This window comes from Ovis canadensis, chromosome 6 (assembly GCF_042477335.2).
Source record: "Ovis canadensis isolate MfBH-ARS-UI-01 breed Bighorn chromosome 6, ARS-UI_OviCan_v2, whole genome shotgun sequence".
Taxonomy (NCBI): Eukaryota; Metazoa; Chordata; class Mammalia; order Artiodactyla; family Bovidae; genus Ovis; species Ovis canadensis.
In genome coordinates, this window is record NC_091250.1 from 45,648,157 (window position 1) to 45,669,549 (window position 21,393).

The window sequence follows — 21,393 nt, forward strand, 5'->3', positions numbered from 1 at the left end:
AGTGATGGGACCAGATGCCATGATCTTCGTTTTCTGAATGTTGAGCTTTAAGCCAACTTTTTCACTCTCCTCTTTCACTTTCAGCAAGAGGCTTTTTAGTTCCTCTTCACTTTCTGCCATAAGGGTTGTGTCATCTGCATATCTGAGGTTATTGATATTTTCCCCGGCAATCTTGATTCCAGCATGTGCTTCTTCCAGCCCAGCGTTTCTCATGATGTACTCTGCATAGAAGTTAAATAAGCAGGGTGACAATATACAGCCTTGACATACTCCTTTTCCTATTTGGAACCAGTCTTTTGTTCCATGTCCAGTTCTAACTGTTGCTTCCTGAGCTGTATATAGGTTTCTCAAGAGGCAGGTCAGGTGGTCTGGTATTCCCATCTCTTTCAGGATTTTCCACAGTTGATTGTGATCCACACAGTCAAAGGCTTTGGCACAGTTAATAAAGCAGAATATTCTTATGAAGAAGCAGAGGGAACAGTAAATAAAGACTTTACACAGCATCTCATTTCCAGAAAGCCTAAACTGATAGTTAGGCGTCTTGTTCAGAGGGACCTTGAGGATCAGAGAGAGGCGTGGAGATTCCATTTCTTTAGTTAATGAAGAATCACTGGAGAGAAGTAAATAGAAGATAGACATGACAGTAAATATTTATTAGAAATACTAGTCTGACATCAGTGGAAAGACAGAGTCAAGTTAAGAAAAGTGTGATAGAGCTGGGGTGAAGACAGGAGTGAGAAGAAGGGAAACAGGTAGGAAAGGTCCTAATAAGTAACTCTTGCAGGCCATGGAGACTAGGAACCCTGAATGGGTGGAGCAGAAGGTCAGATCTGCCTCTAAGTAATAGCAGCAGAGTCAGGGGAGGGTAGCTCTGGAGTCATGATATGGTGACTTTGCCTTGGGTGTATTGAATTAGAGCATGGATTAGACACCAGGACCAAGCTGCCCAATGAACAGTTAGAAATATAGATGTGACTCTCCCAGCCAAGAGCAGATCCTGAGAAATTGAGGAACCAACCATACAGCACTGATATTTGTCATCCATAATGATTGGGAAGAATATCAAGGGAGAGTAGAGAGAGAAAATAAAGATACGAAACATTACTGAGAATTTCCAATGTGCTGCACAAGATTCTAGGTATCTTTTCTTATAGCTTTTTATTTATTTGGCTCTGTCAGATCCTAGTTGCAGCATGCAGAGTCTTTAGTTGCAGCATGGAAGCCTTAGTTGTGGCATGTGGGATCTAGTTCCCTGACCGGGGATGGAACCAGGGCCCCTGCACTGGGAGCACAGAGCCTTAGCAGTGGACCACCAGGGAAGTCCCTACATATTTTTTATTAACCCACTGAATCTTCACAACAACCTGTGGGACCCCAGTGTCCCTATTTTACAGCTATGCACTCCAAGGCATAGAAAGGTTCAGGAAGTTGCTCTAGGTCACACAGCTATAGCTGGAAATAGCAGGCTTCATGCCTGGGCAGCTGGTGGCCGTCTGGACTCTACTTCTCAAGTGGGCTGCTTGGAGAGCCACAGCCTAGAGCACAGGGGCTGGGGGAGCCCTGCCATTGCAAGGGAGACGTGGGGCAGCCAACAGAGGAGCTACCTGAGGAGGAACACCCAGAGGAGGAAGTGGAGAAGTGGGACAAAGATGCACCTGGGAAGCCCAGAGAAGAGATGGTTTTTCTGAAATTCAGGGTATTTCCTTCTGGAATTTCCATCCAGAGAGTACTTCTGGGTTACGAAAACTGAGTGTTGCAGGTTATGTCCATGAGGAGACTGAACCACAGTTGGTCCCTGGATAAGTTTTTGATGGTTTAGCCTGTTGGAGTACCTGATGTTAAATGATATGAACACACAGCTCTTGTGTAAAAGCTTGAGGTTATTTCTTTTATATTCTTTGTAAATGTGATACTTCCAAGGCACAGTCAGGATAGAAATCATCCTAGATATAAATCCTTCTTAGGAAAAACTGTGTAGGCAATCCACGGGGTCTGATTAAGGCAACTTTTTTTAGTAATTTAAAGAAAAAGCATTGCACAAAGCATCCATAGAAGATCTACATCATATCTGAAATATCTGATACACACATTTTATATTCATACAAGTAATTTTCATACAGGGGCACTCTTGACCTTTTTTCTTGACAGACATACACAAATGCTTGCCAAAAAAAAGTTAGATCTCATAAAATAATTTCTATTATGATAATTAGAAGAGATGCAAATGGTCAACACCAACAGAGACCAGGTTTAAGATGTAAAAACAACCCAAGAGCAGTTTATATTATGGTCAGTGCTTTCCAAATAGATGTTTATAAATTCTCAGCATCAGGGGATCCAGCACTTAGCCTGAAAGAAACATAAATAATGAATAAGGCTTTCTTGTACCTCATGGACTTTAAACAATGCAGAAATACCAAAATCCTAGTTATAGGTAACCCAGCACACCAAAGAGAGTGTTAGCTCCGTCCTGCCAAAACTGCCTTATGCCCACCCTCGAAGTGGAACTTTGGGGCCCATTAACTTACACATGCCCTTCATTACCAAAATTCTGCCTTCTTGGCACGTTGCCCGCCCATGTTCCCCTCCAGCCTCCCTCCCGTCTCCCTGATCCTCTCATTGCTGTTATCTGCAAATACCGTCTTTTTTGTCACCCCTCCAAATACCTCCTCCTTGAGATCCACCCTACTCCTCACCCATGTTCATCCCAAATCCTAATAGTAGTTCTCTATCCAGAACACGTAGGAGTCAGTTGGGAGGCTTTTAAAAAAAAGGACTTGTTTCAGGGTTCCAGCCCAAAGGTTCTGATCTGATCCGTGTAGATACTGGGTTTGGTTTTTGTTTGTTTGAGCACTGCCTGTGTTATTATACTGTGCAACTGAGGTTATAAACTACTGTTCTAAACAATTTCCGAGGTCTTTCAGGCACTTTAATTCTACTGAAGGCAGACTTTCCTATATCCTCAAATTAATTTCTCACCCATACCTTCACCTGCTCACATTACCTGGAACTGTATCTCCCAACTAATATGTGTCTCCCGCAGTCTCTGCAGTAAGGACCACACCCCTAGCTAACCAAGAGGAAAAGTTTCAGTACTTCTCATAGCACTGACTAATTCTGGGACACTGATCTACTCCTGGGCTGGCTTTTCTGTTTATTATTCTTTATTTTGTTACTCCGTGATTCATTACCCAAGTCAGTTCCTCAGTACAGATTTCCATCCTAGCAGTACCTGCCTCGTGCTCTTTCTTTCCACTCCTTTTATTCCTTCATCCTCTTAAATTCAAAGACATCTCATATTCATAGTTCCTTTGCCCAACTGTACTCGACTAACATTCCCATTGTTCTGCACTGCCAACCCTCCAGTGTAGATGCTCTTCATCCACAGGAGGAACTGCAGTCTTCACCAGCCAAGATCGCCACCAGCGAAAGCATCTGACCTTGCATCTCTCTTCCACAAGGTGCATGTAAGCTGCTCTCTGTCTTGAAGAAAGACCTGCCTCAACCTTCCCTGGTCTCCTGCTCTGCAAACATTCATCTGCTCTTACCTATATCTCCAGGGAGCTCACTTCCACTCAGAAATTATTTACCATCTAAAGCTGCTGCAGGTTTTTCTAATTTCCATGGCTACAGATGACCTCCACGGAACAAGCCCTCCAGTTCTGCTTCCAGCCTATTGAGTTTCTCTGAAACAAATTATAAATTTCTGATTGAGTATATTATACCCTCAAGACATCTGCCCTAAGCTATAGCCCTCCTGCTTCTGTGTAGTCCTTTTCTGTATCTCTCCTTGACTCTTGAGATTTCACACATTTCTTCCAAGCCTCTACACTCTTCCCAAATTCCTGATAGAACCACAGTTCCTTCATGGTGGCTGTGACCTAACGCCTGTGGTATCAGCCAAGGGATACTCCCTCAGCTGCTGTTCTTAACTTTTCAGGCCTTTTCTTTCATCCTCTTCTCACCTAGTTTGAGCTCTGATGGAAAGGAACTCTACTTTCTTATTGAGACTTTAATCCAACTTCTCCATCACCTATGTCTCCAGCTTAGCAAGCAATGCCTGGAAGTGGGTCTCCCCAGACTTGATATTTTCTTCGAGTTACTGCTGTGGACTGGGAAGTCTTTCTGAGTTGCAGAAATCCCCACAGAGGGTTGGACAAGGAGCTGAGAGGGGAGCCCAACACAGCACTCATTCTTGGGGGTCGGAACTACACAGTTTGGAGAGCTGTTAGAGAAAGACCAGCCCAGTGTTTGGATCTGAACATGCTGGGAATATTAATTCTCACTTTTTGTCACATTGTTCATGTGGATAGGGAAGAAGTAAAAGGACATACCACATCAGTCTGTCTCCGTAGCCCTGATGCATTCTTTCATCTTCCCACCCACCTCTTTGAATTTGGCAGCTATGACAATTTCCCTGAGTTGTGTTAAAACCTGGAAGCAAAACCGGTCACCTCAAACTTAAAAGCTGTGCTTTGCAACATGGAAACATTAATATTGAATTAGAATGCTGGCAGTGACTGTTGGAGTAAGTCAAGGCTGCTGGGAGATAGTGGAATTCTTTTATGTACCCTTCAGATGGTGTTGGGTTGTTTTTTTTTTTTTTTTTTTTTTTTTTTTGCCCCATTCGTGTGCTGGAAGGACAAGTGGGAGCAGTGTGGGAGCTGAGTTCATGTAAAGATATGAAGGTGCTAAGAATTGTGAGAATAGTTTAGAACCAGCTCTGTTCTCAAATAGGTCACATCTATTGAAAGGATTGAGTTGGGTATGTCACAGCTTTTCTCTTTGACTTCTCTTCAGGTGATTAAAGCAACATTGGTATTTGCCTTTCATTTTTGCAAAGGCTTAAATCCTAATATAAATAGACCAGAAGTTAATAGAGAGCAAGGTTATATTGGGATAAGTTTAAAAACACTACAGGGAGAAACATACATCAGTGTCAATGTAAGTAATTTCTATCCCACAATCCTAGGAGTGCAGTTCTGACTGTCCTTTCCTAATAAAGAGGTTTATAAAAAACTCTGAACCTAAAAGGGGAGTTATTTGCATATAATATGGGCAGTCTCATGTATCATACATTCAATCATGTAAATTGAATTTCTGACAATGTATATGCGATACGATCCAAATGATGCGTACCGTGCTTTACATAGTCATTTGTCATGGAGAGTTGTCTTTGTATTACTTCAGTAATCACATACCCTAATCCAGGCTGCAACACCGTAACTCTCTGAAAGATCACATTGTGTGAAAAGATAAGGGAAAGATGAAGGAAGCACTGGAAATGAAAGCCGGAGGTCTAGCTGATGATTGTGTGACCCTGAGTTTCTCAGATGCAGTCGTAAGATAGTCGGAGGTAGCCATTAAACGCTTTCATTTCATCCTGCCGCATGGTGCTTCCTCACTGATGCTCTGGTGTCCCCTCCATGGCCCGATGTGACCCTTCTGAACCCAGAACACCTCCCCCCTGCCTCTTCTGGGCCAACAAAGGCTGGCCCTCCACTGGGTTGGCCCCATCAGCCATATCTTTTCATTCACTTTCCGTAAACCAACTCAAAACTAGTGTGACCTACATTTCATGTTTTTAGGACCATGGTCTCTGAAATTAAATTAATATATTTGGACTTGTTGTTGTTCAGTTGCTAAAGTGTGTCTGACTCTTTCCAGCCCCAAGGACTGCCACCTGCCAGACTTCCCTGTCCTTCACTTTCTCCTGGAGTGCTCTAACTCATGTCCATTGAGTCAGTGGTACCATCCAACCATCTCTTCCTCTGTTTTCCTTCTCCTCTTGCCCTCAGTCGTTCCCACTGTCAGGATCTTTTCCAGTGAGTTAACTCTTCACATCAGGTGGCTAAAGTATTGAAGCTTCAGCATCAGTCCTTCCGGTGAATATGCAGGACTAATTTTCTTTAGAATTGACTGGTTTGATCTCCTTGCTGTCCAAGGGACTCTTAAGAGTCTTCTCCAGCACCACAACTCGAAAGCATCGGTTCTTCAATGCTCAGTCTTCATTATGGTCCAACTCTTAACATCCCTACATGATTACTGGAAAATCCATAGCTTTAACTATATGGACCTTAGTCGGCAAAGTGATGTCCCTTCCTTTTAATACACAGTCTAGGTTTGTCATGGCTATTCTTCCAAGGAGCAGTCATCTTATAATTTCATGGCTACAGTCACCATTCACATTGATTTTGGAGCCTAAGAAATTAAAATTTGCCACGTATCCCCTTTCCCCCATCTATTTGCCATGAAGTGATGGGACTCGATGCCATGATCTTAGTTTTCTGAATGTTGAGTTTAAAGCCAGCTTTTTCACTCTTCTCTTTCACCCTCATCAAGAGGCTCTTTAGTTTCACTTTGCTTTCTGCCATTAGCGTGGTATCATCTGCATATCTGAGGTTGTTGATATTCTTCCTGGGAATCTTGATTTCAGCTGGTGATTAATCCAGCCCAGCGTTTCTCATGATGTACTCTGCATATAAGCTAAATAAGCAGGGTGACAATATACAGCCTTGATGTACTCCTTTCCTGATTTTGAGTCAGTCTGTTGTTCCATGTCCTTTTCTAACTGTTGCTTCGTGGCCTGCATATAACTTTCTCAGGAGACAGGCAAGGTGGTCTGATATTCTTATCTCTTTAAGAATTTTCCACAGTTTATTGTAATCCACACAAAGGCTTTAACATAGTAAATGAAGCAGAAGTAGATGTTTTTCTGGAATTCTTTTGCTTTTCTATGATGCTACAGATGTTGGCAATTTGATCTCTGGTTCCTCTGCCTTTTCTAAATCCTGCTTACACATCTGGAAGTTCTTGGTTCATGTACCATTGAAGCCTAGCTTAAGGGATATTGAGTATTTCCTTGCTAGTAAGAGAAATGAGTGCAATTGTATGGCAGTTTGAACATTCTTTGGCATTGCCTTTCTTTGGGATTGGAATGAAAACTGATCTTATCCAGCTCTGTGACCACTGCTGAGTTTTCCAAATTTGCTAGAATATTGAGTACAGCACTTTAACAGCATCATCTTTTAGAATTAGAAAAAGCTCAGCTGAAAATTCCATCACTTCCACTAGCTTTGTTCATAGTAATGCTTCCTAAGTTCCACTTGACTTCACACTTGAGCATGTCTGGCTCTAGGTGAATGACCACACCATTGTGGTTATCTGGGTCATTTTTATAGTTCTTCTGTGTATTCTTGTCACCTCTTCTAAATTTCTTTTGCTTCTGTTAGGTCCTTGCCATTTCTGTCCTTTATTGTGCCCATCTTTGCATGAAATGGCTTCCCTGTGGCTCAGATGGTAAAGCGTCTGCCTGCAATGTGGGAGAGCCAGGTTTGATCCCTGGGTTGGAAAGATCCTCTGGAGAAGGAAATGGCAACCCACTCCAGTACTCTTGCCTGGAAAATTCCATGGGCGGAGGAGCCTGGTAGGCTACAGTCCATGGGGTTGCAAAGAGTCGGACATGATTGAGTGGCTTCACTGTCTCTCTTTTGCATGAAATGTTTCCTTGGTATCTCCCATTCTCTTGAAGAAACCTCTAGTGTTGCCCATTTTGTTGTTTTCCTCTATTTCTTTGCACTGTTCCCTTAAGAAGGCTTTCTTATCTCTCCTTGATATTCTCTTAGGTATATCATTCATTTAGTTAAGTATATCTTTCCCTTTTTCCTATGCCTTTTGCTGCTTTTCTTTTCTCAGCTATTAGTAAGGCCTCCTCATACAACTACTTTGCCTTCTTGCATTTCTTTTTCTTGGAAATGGTTTTGGTCACCACCTCCTGTACAGTGTTACAAACCTCCATCCCTAGTTCTTCAGGCATTCTATCCACCAGATCTCATCCCTTGAATCTATTAGTCACCTCCGCTGTGTAATAAGGGAGTTGATTTTAGTCGTACCTCAATGGTCTAGTGGTGTTCCCTACTTTCTTCAATATAAGCCTGTATTTTGCAACAAGACGTTGATAATTTCAACCACAGTCAGCTCCAGGTTTTATTCTTATTGACTGTATAAAATTTCTCCATCTTTGGCAGCAAAAACATAATCAGTCTGCTTTCAGTATTGACCATCTGGTGATGTCCACGTGTAGAGTCATCTCTTGTGTTGCTAGAAGAGGGTTTTGCTATGACCAGAACATTCTCTTGGCAAAACTCTGTGAGCCTTTGCCCTGCCTCATTTTGTACTCCAAGGCCAAACTTTCCTGTTACTCCAGGTATCTCTTGACTGCCTACTTTTGCATTCTAATCCTCTATTATGAAAAGGTCATCTTTTTAGGGTGTTAATTCTAGAAGGTGATATATGTCTTCATAGAACCATTCAGCTTCAGCTTCTTTGGTATTAGTGGTTGGGGCACAGACTTGGATTACTATGATGTTGAATGGTTTGCTGGGAAATGAACCAAGATCCTTCTGTCATTTTTGAGATTGCACCAAAGGACTACATTTTGGACTCTTGTCTTGTTGATTATGAGGGCTACTCCATTTCTTCTAAGGGATTCTTGCCCACAGTAGTAGATATAATGGTCATCTGAATTAAATTTGCCCATTCTCGTCCATTTTAGTTCACTGATTCCTAACATGTTGATGTTCACTCTTGCCAACTCCTGCTTGACCATGTCCAATTGGCCTTGATTCAGGGCCCTAACATTCCAGGTTTCTATGCGATATTGTTTTTATATACATATATATAGCATTGGACTTTACTTTCACCACCAGGCACATCATTTTTTTTCTGGAGCTATTTCTCTGCTCTTCCCTAGTTGCGTATTGGACACCTACCAACCCGGGGGGCTTATCTTCCAATGTCATATCTTTCGCCTTTTCATACTGTTCATAGGCTTCTTGAGGCAAGAATACTGAAGTGGTTTGCCATTCCCTTCTCCAGTGGGCCACATTCTGTCAGAACTCTCTGCCATAACCCATCTGTCTTGGGTGGCCCTGCATGGCATGGCTTATAGCCTCATTGAATTACACAAGGCTGTGATCCATGTGATCCTTTTGGTTAGCTTTCTGTGATTGTGGTTTTCATTCTGGAGGCTGTGGGATTGTAATTCTTGCTGCTTTTGTCTGCTCTCTGATGCATGAGGACAAGAGGCTTGTACAAGCTTCCTGATGGGAGGGACTGGTTGTGGGGAAAACTGGGTCTTGCTCTGATGGGTGGGGCCATGCTCGGTAAATCTCTAATTTTCCAATTCGTACATGTAATACATGCATTAGATAACGACAACAAATGTGTTTTCTCTGCTTGGGGTGTGGAAGGAAGTGTAGGGTCAAAGGAAAGCTTCAGGCAGGCTGACTGACTTGATTGGTCCCGTCCCACATCACCTGGTCACTGAATTTGACCTCTTTGGTATGTCACAGTCTTGGTCTGTATCAGGGACCCTTAAGGGATTCAAGGAGACCAAAGTTATTAAATTTGCTGGCACAAAATAGTCACTCAATAATGTTAATTGTCCCTAGGTGGGCATTTAGATTATAATGGCATTTTGAAGATAGTGGCTCAGAGAAGATATTAACTGTAATTGTGATCTAATTGTGTGTGAGTGTCAGGTTTCATAGCAGGGCGGCTGGTCACCTACGTAAGGACCAGTTTCTTTTTGGTGTCTCCAAGTTACCCCATCTTTATTATCTTCTCATGACACTTGACCCTGGCCCTATGACATATTTCTGAAATGACCTGCAAAGTTGAATTTGTGGTTGAGAGAGGGGCAGGAAAGAGAGAAGAGGAAGTATAAGTTGTGGAAGATGGAATAATTTCTCCTCCGAGACATCAGCACACAAGGTTCAGAACCTGTGAAGATGTTACCTTACGTGGCAAAGGAGACTTTACAAGTATTGTTGTAAGTACAGACCTAGAGATGGAGAGCTTAGCCTAAATTATCAGGACAGGTCTGATCTAATTACTGAGTGGCTAAAAGTGAGGAGCCTTTCCCAGCTACGGTCAAAGGGAGAAGGACCGTGGAAGAAGGAGCAGAGATATGCCATTGCTGGCTTTGGAGGAGGAGGAAGGCGGCTCCAAAGGATGTGGGCAGCTCTAGAAGACGGAAAAGACAGAACAGCAAACTCTTCCATAGAGCTTCCAGAAATGCAAGCAGCCTCACCACCACACTGATTTTAATGCAGCGGGACCTGCCTCAGACTTCCAGCCTACAGAAATGTAAGGAAACAAATTTGTGTTATTTGAGTCACTAGTGAAAGTGTTAGTTGCTCAGTTATGTCCAGCTCTTTGTGACCCCATGGACTATAGCCCACCAGGCTCCTCTGTCCGTGGAATTCTCCAGGCGAGAATACTGGAGTGGGGAGCCATGCCCTCCTCCAGGGGATCTTCCCAACCTCAGGGATCAGACCCAGGCCTCCTACATTGCAGGCGGACTCTTAACTGTCTGAGCCACCAGGGAAGCCCTTAAACACTAAGCTTATAGTAACTTCTTAATGAAGAAAACAGGAAACTATCTAGAAGTTAACAAATAAATGTTCAAGGGTGCAAAGAAATACGAGATGGCTCCAGAAGTTCTAAAACAACCTAAAAAGTCCCATCCCTAATACATAGATATGTGAGACCAACTTTTCCTTAGAAACAAGCCTAGAGGTAGATAAGCAACATGGCCACTTCCGAGTGCTGCCCTGCGGCATTTTCTTTAAGGGTGTCACAAACCGGCCTGACTGGGCAGCTGGAAGCGGCAGCTCAGACCAGGCATCCGTGGCAACAGCAGCTGCGGGAGCAGCAGGCAGAGCCCAGAAATGAGGTAACTTGACGGGAAGTGTGTGCATGTGGTCACCCGAGTCCAACCTTGTTATTATTAGAGACGAGGCATGGCAGACAGACTCGGGGGGAGCACAGAGCTCCCCAGCGTGCACACAGAGCAGCAGTGCCGCCGGGCTGGGCGCCCGTGACAGTGACCCGAGGCAGGCGGGGGAGGCCGGCTGACAGTCAGATGTTCCCTCCGCCGGCTCTGCAGCCAGAGGAGAAGGCAGCCCGCGGGGAGCTGAGCCTGGTGTCACTAGAAAGCTGGCAGGGCACGGGGGAGGCGGACAGCCTTCTGCTTTGGAAGATCCCAGGCCCGAGGCTGGAAGGCAGAGGAGATAGCCTCAAGCAAAGAGAGAGAGTCGTCCTCCCTGGATGACAGGGGTCAGTTCCAGCACAGGATGAAAGTGAATAGGACCAAGGTGAGCTGCATAAAAGCTGGTGAGAGATGGGACTTTTTAAAACACCAGGCAGCACAGTCCTTGAGGGCTTGTCTTTTGAGCATCAGTGTATGTGGGGCTCTGAACACCTGCTGGTTTGTTCATGGTGCCTGGGGAGCCCTGAGTCCATGTGGCTGAAGCCTGGGGAAGGTGGGGTGTGGGTCTCCAGCCGCACGGCTCAGTCTTCCGTGCTCAGTCCAGCACCCTCCCTGCGCAGAGTGTGGAGTGAGAGGCCCTCTCCACGGAGCCACAGAGCCAAACCAAACCAAGCTGAAGCCTCCTGGCATGCAAGGCTGGCTGCTGCTCCATTTGCCACCCTTTGTGATCTTGCCCTGCATGGAAATCTTAGTAGTATCCCCACGAGAGCTATGTCCACCTGTCCAAGTGCCAGGCAATGTCCCCAGGCCCCTTGGCAGCAGTGCCTACAGCCAATTCAGGCCTCTGCACTTCCATCTAGAGGAAAGAATGTGTGGACCACTCACATCCAGATAGTACCAAGAAAGAAACAAGATAAAATGAAGCAGAGCCTTGATCTAACCTCCTCCTCCTCCTCCTCCTTTTCCAGAAGAGATTTTAATGTGTTATATGGGGTGTAGGTTGCATCTGTGTTTCCTGCTTCCTGTGCTGTGTGCTCAGTCACTCAGTCATGTCCGACTCTTTGCAACCCCATAGACTGTAGCCCACTAGGCTTCTCTGTCCATGGGACTTTTCAGGCAAGAATATTGGAGTGGGTTGCCATTTCCTCCTCCAGGGAATCTTCATGACCCAGGGATTGAACTTGCATCTCTTGCATCTCCTGCATTGGCGGGCGGATTCTTTACAACTGAGCCACTTGGGAAGCCCATAAAGATTTCTAAGAAAAGGAGAGGAGAGATCGGATCACTGGAGAGAAAACAGGGAAAGAGAGAGAAGCTAAAGACTGGATAACCTACAAATTGGATTGATTCCTGAGAAACTAGGAGGTTAAAACAGGCGCCTTCAAGGAAGGAGACTCAGCTTGGAGCAGTGGTGTGAGAGAGGAGGCTACACCTTGAACAGGACAGGGATCTGAGCACAGGTATCAAGAAGAAGAGAATGAGCGCTGGGTGTGGAGGGCAAAGCCAGGGTCCCAGCTCCTCACACAGTTCCTGGTCCAAAGTCACCACTGCCCTAAGATCGAGACTTACCACATTCCTGAGTGTGTACTTCCAGGTGAGAGTAGGCAGCTGTATCCCGGAGGCTCTCGTGTGCACTAGCTGTGAGCCTGATGCTTGCCCCACTGTGAAGGACCCAAAGAAGGAAGAGGAAGTGCAAAGCAGGGAGGCAGGCGTGGTCCAGCCCAGGAGTGATGCAGAGTGAAGAGCTCTGACCTTAGGGACATCGAGGTTAGGAGTTGTAGGGCTCCTCCCCCTTCATGGGGGATCTGCTTTCATGGGGATAGATCCTATCTGCAAAGAGCCAGGGAGAGCTGGTTACAGGCCAGAGGGGCTCCTTTCATATGCACAGACCTTTAAAACAGCTTGGATTTATTGTGACTCTTAAGTGGCCAAGAATAATGGCTTAGCATGGATCACGTCTTGGTTTAATTGGTTATTGTGAAAGCCAATTGTTTCTACCATGGAATCCCTTGTCTCTGCCTTTCGAACAATCCCTCCCAGGCTCTGTGAATCAATACAGCCCTCACTTGGGACTGGCGAGGAGCCTGCTTTGGGATGGCCACCACACTGAGAAGCAGCTGTCCCACGGGACTGCCCAAATCCCTGGGGTTCCAGCTCCCTGCAGCACGGGGTTCATGTGATTTTCCTGTGGAAGGTCGGGCTAGAGACTTTCTGTTGCTAACTGACCCCTGCGAGAGTCTCTCCCGGTTAAGTTGGAGGGGTAGAGACGGAACTGACAAAGGTGAGCAGAAAGTGACCCCTTCTACAGAAGCAGAGCCCCAACAAGGCACTGAGGCGGGGGTGCTGCCAGAATGTAGGATGACCTTTGCAGAGGAAGGTGACATTTATATTTCTAAGAAAAACGAGCCTAGATGATCCTAATTCCCGTTACAGCATTTCTTTCCAAGGTCACAATATTTCTCTTAAGTCTTCCTAAATCTTTTGACCTTAAACATATTTTGTTCTTGTCCTCTTTTAAGGTGTGTGAAATATCCTAACCTTTGGGACCCCAAAGCACCCTGGGACCCGGAAGAAGCTGTCTTAGAATTTAGCACACTATGTTGGGGTTACATGTCTGTATGTCAGTCTTCCTCCAACCAAGGTTGGTGAGTGTGGTTTGAGGCCAGGACAGAGGCTCACTTGTCTGTGTGTCCCAGAGCCTGGTGTGATTCCTGGCAGGCATAATGAATGAGTGCTCCCAGGAAGGATTGAATGCTCCTCATTCATAAGAGGAGGAAAGTATGCACCTCTAAAACTGTATCTTATTAATTCCCATATCTTGTTACTTTTATGGTCTTTTACTTCTCTGTTATCATACATATAATAACCAAAATGATTTCATGCAGAAGGAATTCAGAGAATCAAGCTTTTTAAAATATAAGTTGTATTCATATTAAATGGGATCAGATAAAAAATATCTGAAACTCTCCCAACAGTTAAACCATAACAGTATGGAACAAAACCCTGATTAGCCTATCCACTGGACTTGCCTCTTCTGTTTTCTGACATAACATTTATATATGGGATTGCTGTAGGTGGCAAATCATTTCTGCCTCATGTGTGGCTTTAGATGGTTTTCAAGGAGTTGTTTTATTGATTGATTATAATATCTTTAATTCACAGTGTAATATTTTTCATTTGCACTTTTAGTTATTTTCTTCTCCTCTATTTTGTTGTGTTTTTTTGAAGTTGCACAACCTGGGTATGATGATACCAGTTGCTACTTTTCAGAAAGGGAAAGTGAAGGTCACTCAGTCGTGTCCAGCTCTTTGTGACCCCATGGACTAAATGGTCCATGGAATTCTCCAGGCCAGAATACTGGAGTGGGTAGCTGTTTCTTCTCCAGACAAAAAAAAAAAATGTTAAATTTAAGTTTGGTAAGGATTCATCTTACTGAATCGTTTACTCCTGGGCTGATTTCTCCCAGAGTACTGGTGGAGGGACAGCTGCCCCCACCAGCAGTCTCCAAAATGGGCTTCTCAGCCCCAGGCCAGTGAGACTCTGGGCACAAAAATAGACAAGATGGGGACTTCTGTGTCTATACATCTTAGCTCATCCTTTTAACTTTAGATATATAACGTATTAACATACTGATGTATTAACGTAAGTATTATATATAATTTGTAAAGAAACATAAAATGCATGCTCAGTGTTTTGACTGATGGTGTATGTGGTCAAAGATGTTCAGAAACCTTGCTCCAAGCATGGATGTGTCCTGGTGGGCAGTTCATGTCTCACCAGGGTTCCTGTTCAACTGATCAGGACAGAATAGGCAGGCTCCTCTCAGCTCTGGGTAGCAGCTTTGTGTCACTCCCGGTTAGTGGAGAGGTGGAGAAATTAACAGGGTGGACAGAGAGTGTTCTCTGATACCGTACTCTTTAAAATGGCCCTTTACCTAGTGCTTCCTCTCAAAAGAGGGCTGGAGCCAACCCAGTCTCTTTCCCTTGAGATTCAAGGTCACTGGGAGAGCTCTTTACCTTGAGATTCAAGGTCAATGCCGAACAAGCCAAAGACGGAGCTTTGTCCTCGCGCTGCCTCCTGTTCAGACCCTGCAGTCAAAATGTGCTACTGTATTAGATTTTTTAACCTCAAGGTCATGACCAATAGGCAGTCTAGGTTTTTTACCAGTGGTCCTCCCTGCCAAGAAAGCTGGTCATGTTCTCCATCTCCTCTGACAATCCGTGTTGATTGTAGGAATGGGGTGTGGATTATACATTGTTGGGTACAATTACCTCCTGGAATATAATGCATCTTCTTCTAGACATCCCAGGGAGATAATTTGGACATAATGAAGATCTATAGTAATCAGATAATTACTATCGATTGCTCTTTAGATGTCTTGATGAGGTAATTAGGGTGTACTGGAAAGAAGCTAAAACTGATTGATTGGCATGACCGTAATCTCAAAGATTTCTAATTATGTTGCTTTTCTTCTAATGGCTTATAAACAAACATCATTTTAGCTTTAGAATTTGTCAGGTGCCAGGTTCACTGGGAATGTCAACCTTCTCTATTATGCTAACTAGACACCAAACGTGATCGACATAAGCTCGTTATGCCTTCCTGCTGAAGCAGAAGGAACTGCAGTTAACTCGCACTTTTCTTACGCGTCTTCATTTCCACATGGCCAGATTCTTGTTGAGGAATGGCGTGTGAAGTGTGGTGGGAGGGTGTTCCGCGGGGAGAGTGTGTGACTCTGGACTGAGCCGATCTGGAGCCCTACAGAGGACCCTCCGAGCCTGCCGCACAGCAGAGCCAGGACACAGTGACACAGGATGTGTGTCAGGGGCTGCCTGCTCAGGCTCCTGTCACAAGTAATAGCTGCTCGTCAGCCACCAAGGTTGAATATGTTCAACACTGATGCTCTCAAGCAGCTAGACCCCGCCCGTCTGTGTCAACGTGCTATTACTTCATCTCTTCCATTACACACTAATTAGAGGAGTCCCTGCCTGAGACCACATTCCACATTACCCTAACATTCCCTGCTATAACATACCTCATAGCACCTTTCAGCAGCTTGCGTTGTGCAGAGTAGTGACCTGACTCAGAGATGATGGATGTTAAGGACCGCTACAGGAGCAGTTTCAGATGAGCTGTTTGCATCTAATCAATGATGTGGGTAGGCTCTGCACTCACTGGACTATAGTTTTACACTGTGACCATCTCTCTGTGCAGGAATAGGTTCCCTATATGTGTGTGTGGCATCGGGCCTGCCTGATTACCTGAATCATCAAACTCCAGCTTTCAGATGAAAACTCACCAATGAAGAAAATCAGATTTTGTTTTTATATTGCTATAAAATTCATTATTACCTGAACCCAGAAAAAAGGCCATAAGTGCCTATGTATTTGCGCTACTAAAACAGTTAAAGCTTGAGGGGAACAAAATGCACAAGGATGGTTCTGACGCAGAAGAGACTCAGGATATTTTATTCATTGATAACTTATGGTTTGCTGATGTTTGGATAATTGCAGCTGTAGTTGGAAATGCTTCATTTACTCCCATTAATGAGCTTGAGGAGTGGAAGTAGACATAGAATTTATCTTGATGTTACATATTTATGGCATAAGAAAAGTTACATAGCAAATTTTTTAATCAGCCATGGGTCTTGAAAAATGAGGTGACTTTTTAAAAAAATTTAATCTGAGTGACTATTTAGATCAATATTTGGTGCTGGAAAATCCTCCTGATCTGTATACTTTTCTCTAATAGAATATTTAATGAGCCTGTATTAATTTTTTGATACTTAGGAATTATGTAATGGATAATTTTAAACAGAAATTATCTTTCTGTAGGTAAGGAAAGTAAAAAAGATAGGAAAGTGTGCCCAAAACACATTCCAGATTTTTACTTGTTGGCTGGTGTTAACCAATCCAAGATGTGGTTTGTTTTCTAGTTATTTGCCCTTTTCCCTGAAAGTTCATTGAAAATCTACTTTCGTATCTGTTTATATTTCTGCCTGTTTTTTTCTTTTTTGGGGAGTTCTCCCCATTTGGGGTCCTGATTGTTATTTCCCTGTATTTGATGAAATACCCCATTTGCCTGTTGGGAAGTGCAGACTGTACTGAGTGTGCTGCACGAGTGTGCTGCACGAGTGTGCTGCGGCTTGCTGACAGTCCATAGGGACCAGTCACATGCAAACTGGCCAGAGCCTCTGTTGGAGGGCCTCCAGGCTGGAGGATGAGGTCCTGTGTTGCACAGTTAGGTGTCGGGGTGGGGGGCAGAATGAGGAAGATGCCACAGAGTGATGCCAGTCAGTCACTTGCTTTTGGTTTGGGGCATGTCATTGCAGGAAGTTTTGCAGCTTGAGAGACAGATGGGAGGACAGCTCCTAGAAGAACCTAAGGCTCTTCACTTTAAAGGCAGCACCCACAACCTGCGCCTATCCATTCACGATATTGCCCATTCCCTCTGGAAGAGCAAGTTACTGGCCAAATATCAGGTAAGGTTCCCAAGATGAACTGAAGGCTTGGAGACATCTCCAAGAAAGAGAACTGCAATGATTTAGACAGAAGATATTCCATTCCTTGAAAGTAATCTTACTTCGGTACTCCTCCAGAATAGTTTGGGGTTATTTAGGATTTCTGAAAAATACTCTAGACGTACTAAAGGAAATGCTCTTTTATTAATTCTTTCAGGTAAGTGTACTATCATTGTTTTACTTTCAATAAATAAGACTTCGAGTCCATCATTTCTATTCATTTTCAGAGTAATGTTAACACTGAGTTGATAAACTAGCCTCAAAAGCATTCATATGAGAAAGAGAATGTTGGTATCCCACATGACACAGATTAGGCTTCAGCCTGGCTAGGAGAGTGCCTTTGCATTGAAAACTTAGAGGAAACATCATCTTGGAAACTTGGAATAGCAAGTAAAAATAAAACCTGGCCAGGATTTTATTAAATACAAGCATCAGAATACTGGTTCCTTCTGTATATAGCCGAATGGGGGAAAGTAAGACTCCAGAGGTTTCTCACCTCCGCCTCCATCAGCCAGCCCGGGCTCTCGGGAGACTGCAAAGGGATCCCTAGTCTCAGACCCAGTCCTGGGAGTCACAGGCCCAGTCCTGGGAGTCACAGGCCCAGTCCTGGGAGTCACAGGCCCAGTCCTGGGAGTCACAGGCCCAGTCCTGGGAGTCACAGGCACACTTAGATAAGCAGCACACCCAGTCCCCCGTCCAGGGCTGCCTCTGCACTGGTTGTGATTTCCTGATGGAAGTCCGTGAACGCACTAGAAGGGATCAAGGGAAGATTTTCAGCTGCATCCTTACTCTCAGATGTCTGGTACTTACATATAAATTGTGGGGGGGAAACCCTACTAGTTCACTAACAGTCTTGAGCTTTGATGGGGGCACATGACAGACTCTTCTGTATAAGTCAGCACTTGATTGAGAGACTGGCTTTGACTTGCTCATTAAATCTCTTCCTTCCTTTTCCTCTCTTCTCTGATTTTGCAACTGCCATAAATCTTCCCCTTTTATGAACTTTTTTTTTTTTTGCAACTGTAATGGAAAATAACTGTTTTAATAATGATAATATGATATTACTTCAAGCTAAGCCTGGCTGAGTTCTCACCATCTGCCAGACTCTCATGTACTTTGGTGAATGTCATTTAACCCCCCTTCATTCAGGTTTTTCTTTTGCTTCTGCACAGGAAACAGAAAAGGTTAAGCAACTTGCCCCGAATCACCAAGTAAACAAGGAGAAGGCATCTCATTTGTACTTAATTTGGCTCCAAGCCTCTGCTCTTAACCAACATGGTCTCCCATTGTGTGTCAACCTTTTTTCCCTTTATTGAAAAAAAGAATCTAGGATGGGCTCTGTGAGGTGATCTAGATTCATAGAAAATTATGCCTGTTAGAGGCTTGGTGCTTTTTAGGCCAAGAGCTTTCATGTGGCAGCTGATCAAGCCTCCAGTTTCCAACTTGTAGTGGGTCCTGGCTTTCCTCATCCTGTGGAGGGCATGAAAGGGAACTGGGTCAGTGCATCACCTTTTAGACTTCTTTGCTTTCCTCCATGATACCCTGGCAGGGAGTTCTTTTCATGGGCAATGACTGGAGGGGAGTGGGTTTTATTTGGGGAATTTTCTAGACCTTAAAAAAAAAAAAACTTTTTTATAAATGACAGAAGTGGCAGGCTGGTTAGGTGTATGGGTTCTGGGGCCAAGTCCCTGGGTTTGGACCTCAACTCTAACACTTACTAGCTATGGGACTTCGGGTGAGTTATGTAAACATCTCTGGTCCTCAGTCTTTCCATCTGAAAAGGGGGTTGGGATACATTCGTGCACAGACCCACAGTGAGGAGTAAAGAAGGCACCATAATTCACATGCGCAGGACTGAGACAAGTGCCTGGCAGCACCGTGTCCCTCATTTGTGGTTCCCCCTTTTCTATGCTTCAGGAAATTCCTTTCTACCATATCTGGAGTGGGTCTCAGAGAAACCTCCACTGCACGTTCACTCTGGAGAGATTCAGCCTGAACACAGTGGAGCTGGTCTGCAAACTGTGTGTGCGGCAAGTGGAGGGAGAAGGGCAGATCTTCCAGCTGAACTGCACCGTGTCAGAGGTAAGAGGCACCCGTGGCTCTCAGAAGCAAGACGGAGAAAGCATCTCAGTGTGCGCCTACGGGAAGTCCTGGAGGGCCGGCTTGTTCACTAATGAACACAGGGAGATACCAATACATAGAAGTGCAATAGAGGATCCTTTTCAAAAAACAAGACTTTTATAGTTTGTGACATGAATTTAAGGACTTCTCTGAACTTCAGCCGTAAGGATTAACTTGTGTGCACATACAATAACCTTCCCAAAGCGTCCCCACTGTGCCCTGGACCACTGATGCTCTTACTGTCGATTCTGCTGCTTTCCTCGGGATGCACCTGTCTCTGCCCAGCTGTGCACTGCCCACCGCCTCCTTTCCTTTCTTCTCCATGTTGAAAGGAGAAAGCTCTGGGTGTGCTTGCTGTCTTAAACCTCACCCTCCAAACAGAAGAGATGCCCCTCTCCTCAGTGCGACAGAGAGTCCAGAAATAGAAGGTAAACTTAGGCATACCCCCCAGCGGCCCTCTCACTATCTTTCCTCACTGTGATCCTCACGCGCTTCAGGTGGGACTTTTTAGAGTGTCTGTATCTCAGAAATAACAAGCATAGCTGCTATTTAAAACTTCCCTGGGTGGAAAGAAGGGGTGCTCATGACCTTACGGGTTACCTGGGACCTCCGGATTTGGAGTTAAGACAGTGGAAACACTTCAGGCTGAAGGGACGAGAGAGGACCAGACAAAAGGAAGGGGCAGCACCTTCTGGGGCCTGCAGAACGGGGCTTGGTGCTGCTCCGTGAGCCACAGCTTAGAACTGTTACCTTTTAGAACTACAGTATCTGATTTAACAGACCCCTCTCCCTTGCTGGCTCATGTGCGGTGACGAATGACATGTCCCATGTTCAGTGTGTCTCTCTCTGCGTGTCGTATTTAAGGACGGTCTTCCTTAGCAAACCGAGGGGGGAAGCGCATCCGCCCCGCCGCATCCTCCTTTCCCACAGCCCTCCGAGCTGCGGTCATCATTTCCTCCCGCAGTTTCATGAGACTTTTGACTCATAAACAACTTCAGTCACAGACCTCGGTGACATTCATAAAGCATGATCTCGGTGTCAGGGCGCCATGGCAACCGCCCAGCCTCCCGACAGGCCGGCCTATCGCCTGGGCCCAGAGCACCACCCCTGCTGGCTTGGGAGGGTGTTTTCACTTTCCAGGCCCAGCAGGTCTGCAAAGTTCAATAACCACCCAGCTCCAGGGACAACAAAGGCTGCGGAATTTTGGAGCGGGGCGAGGAGGTCTGCGCCTTTGATGCTTGCTTTCTGTTCAGCCTGAGCGTCGGCTGTGTGATGAAAAGGTGGATCAGCTGCGGCCGCAAATGAAAGGGCGCCGTGCAGGGCTCTCCCCCCGCTGAGGAGACAGTGTCGCCTAGTGTGATCACAGTTTAAGGACTTTCTTTCTTGTGCCAACAGAGAGGAAAGATGGTTTCTTTTGCAACCCGGTGGCTGTCAGCTCTGAGAGGCCCACCCTTCAAGTCCCCTCAGAGGCCTGTGACAGACAAGCACAGTGAACAGGGTTGGGGGAATGTGTGTGCAGAAAGGCCCCAAGTCAGGTGACTTTGGGGATTAGGGGGCGCAAGGCTGCTTTTCCTTCTGGGTCACTGAGTCCCACCGCTGCTGTTAGCATCTGAATGCTGTGCACGCGGGCTGGTACTGACATTGGGAGCCAGGCTATACACTGGGAACAATTGGCTCTGGAGTGCCCTGAGCCCTGGATCCTCAGCAAAAGCTCTAGGTGGGGTCCCCTGTGACTGACAAGCCATAACCAACCAGAGAAAGGGCTCCATGGGTGGTGTCTGTCTGCTGGATGGGGCTCCTCCCTAGGGTCACATGGCAAGTTGGCGGGTGGGCTGGGGTTGCAGTTCCAGTGCCCCATCTCCCCAGAAGGAGCTGACTTTCTAGCACTGTGCCGCTTCCCAAAGCCACTCAGCCCTCGGGCCTCTCCAGCCAGGTGGAGGACCTGCCGCCCCCCAGGAGACCCAGCTGTGCTGGACGG

General features: G+C 45.3%; 1 protein-coding gene across 2 annotated transcripts in view; it reads left to right on the forward strand.

Moving 5' to 3' along the window:
• UNC5C (unc-5 netrin receptor C) overlaps window positions 1–21,393 on the forward strand; it is a 424,053-nt gene that overhangs the window by 395,114 nt on the left and 7,546 nt on the right. For both annotated transcript variants that reach the window (XM_069593659.1, XM_069593660.1), the window contains 2 exons: window positions 17,106–17,255; window positions 19,212–19,376. In XM_069593659.1, coding sequence (XP_069449760.1) covers window positions 17,106–17,255; window positions 19,212–19,376 — 315 coding nt within the window. The remainder of the gene's footprint in view (window positions 1–17,105; window positions 17,256–19,211; window positions 19,377–21,393) is intronic.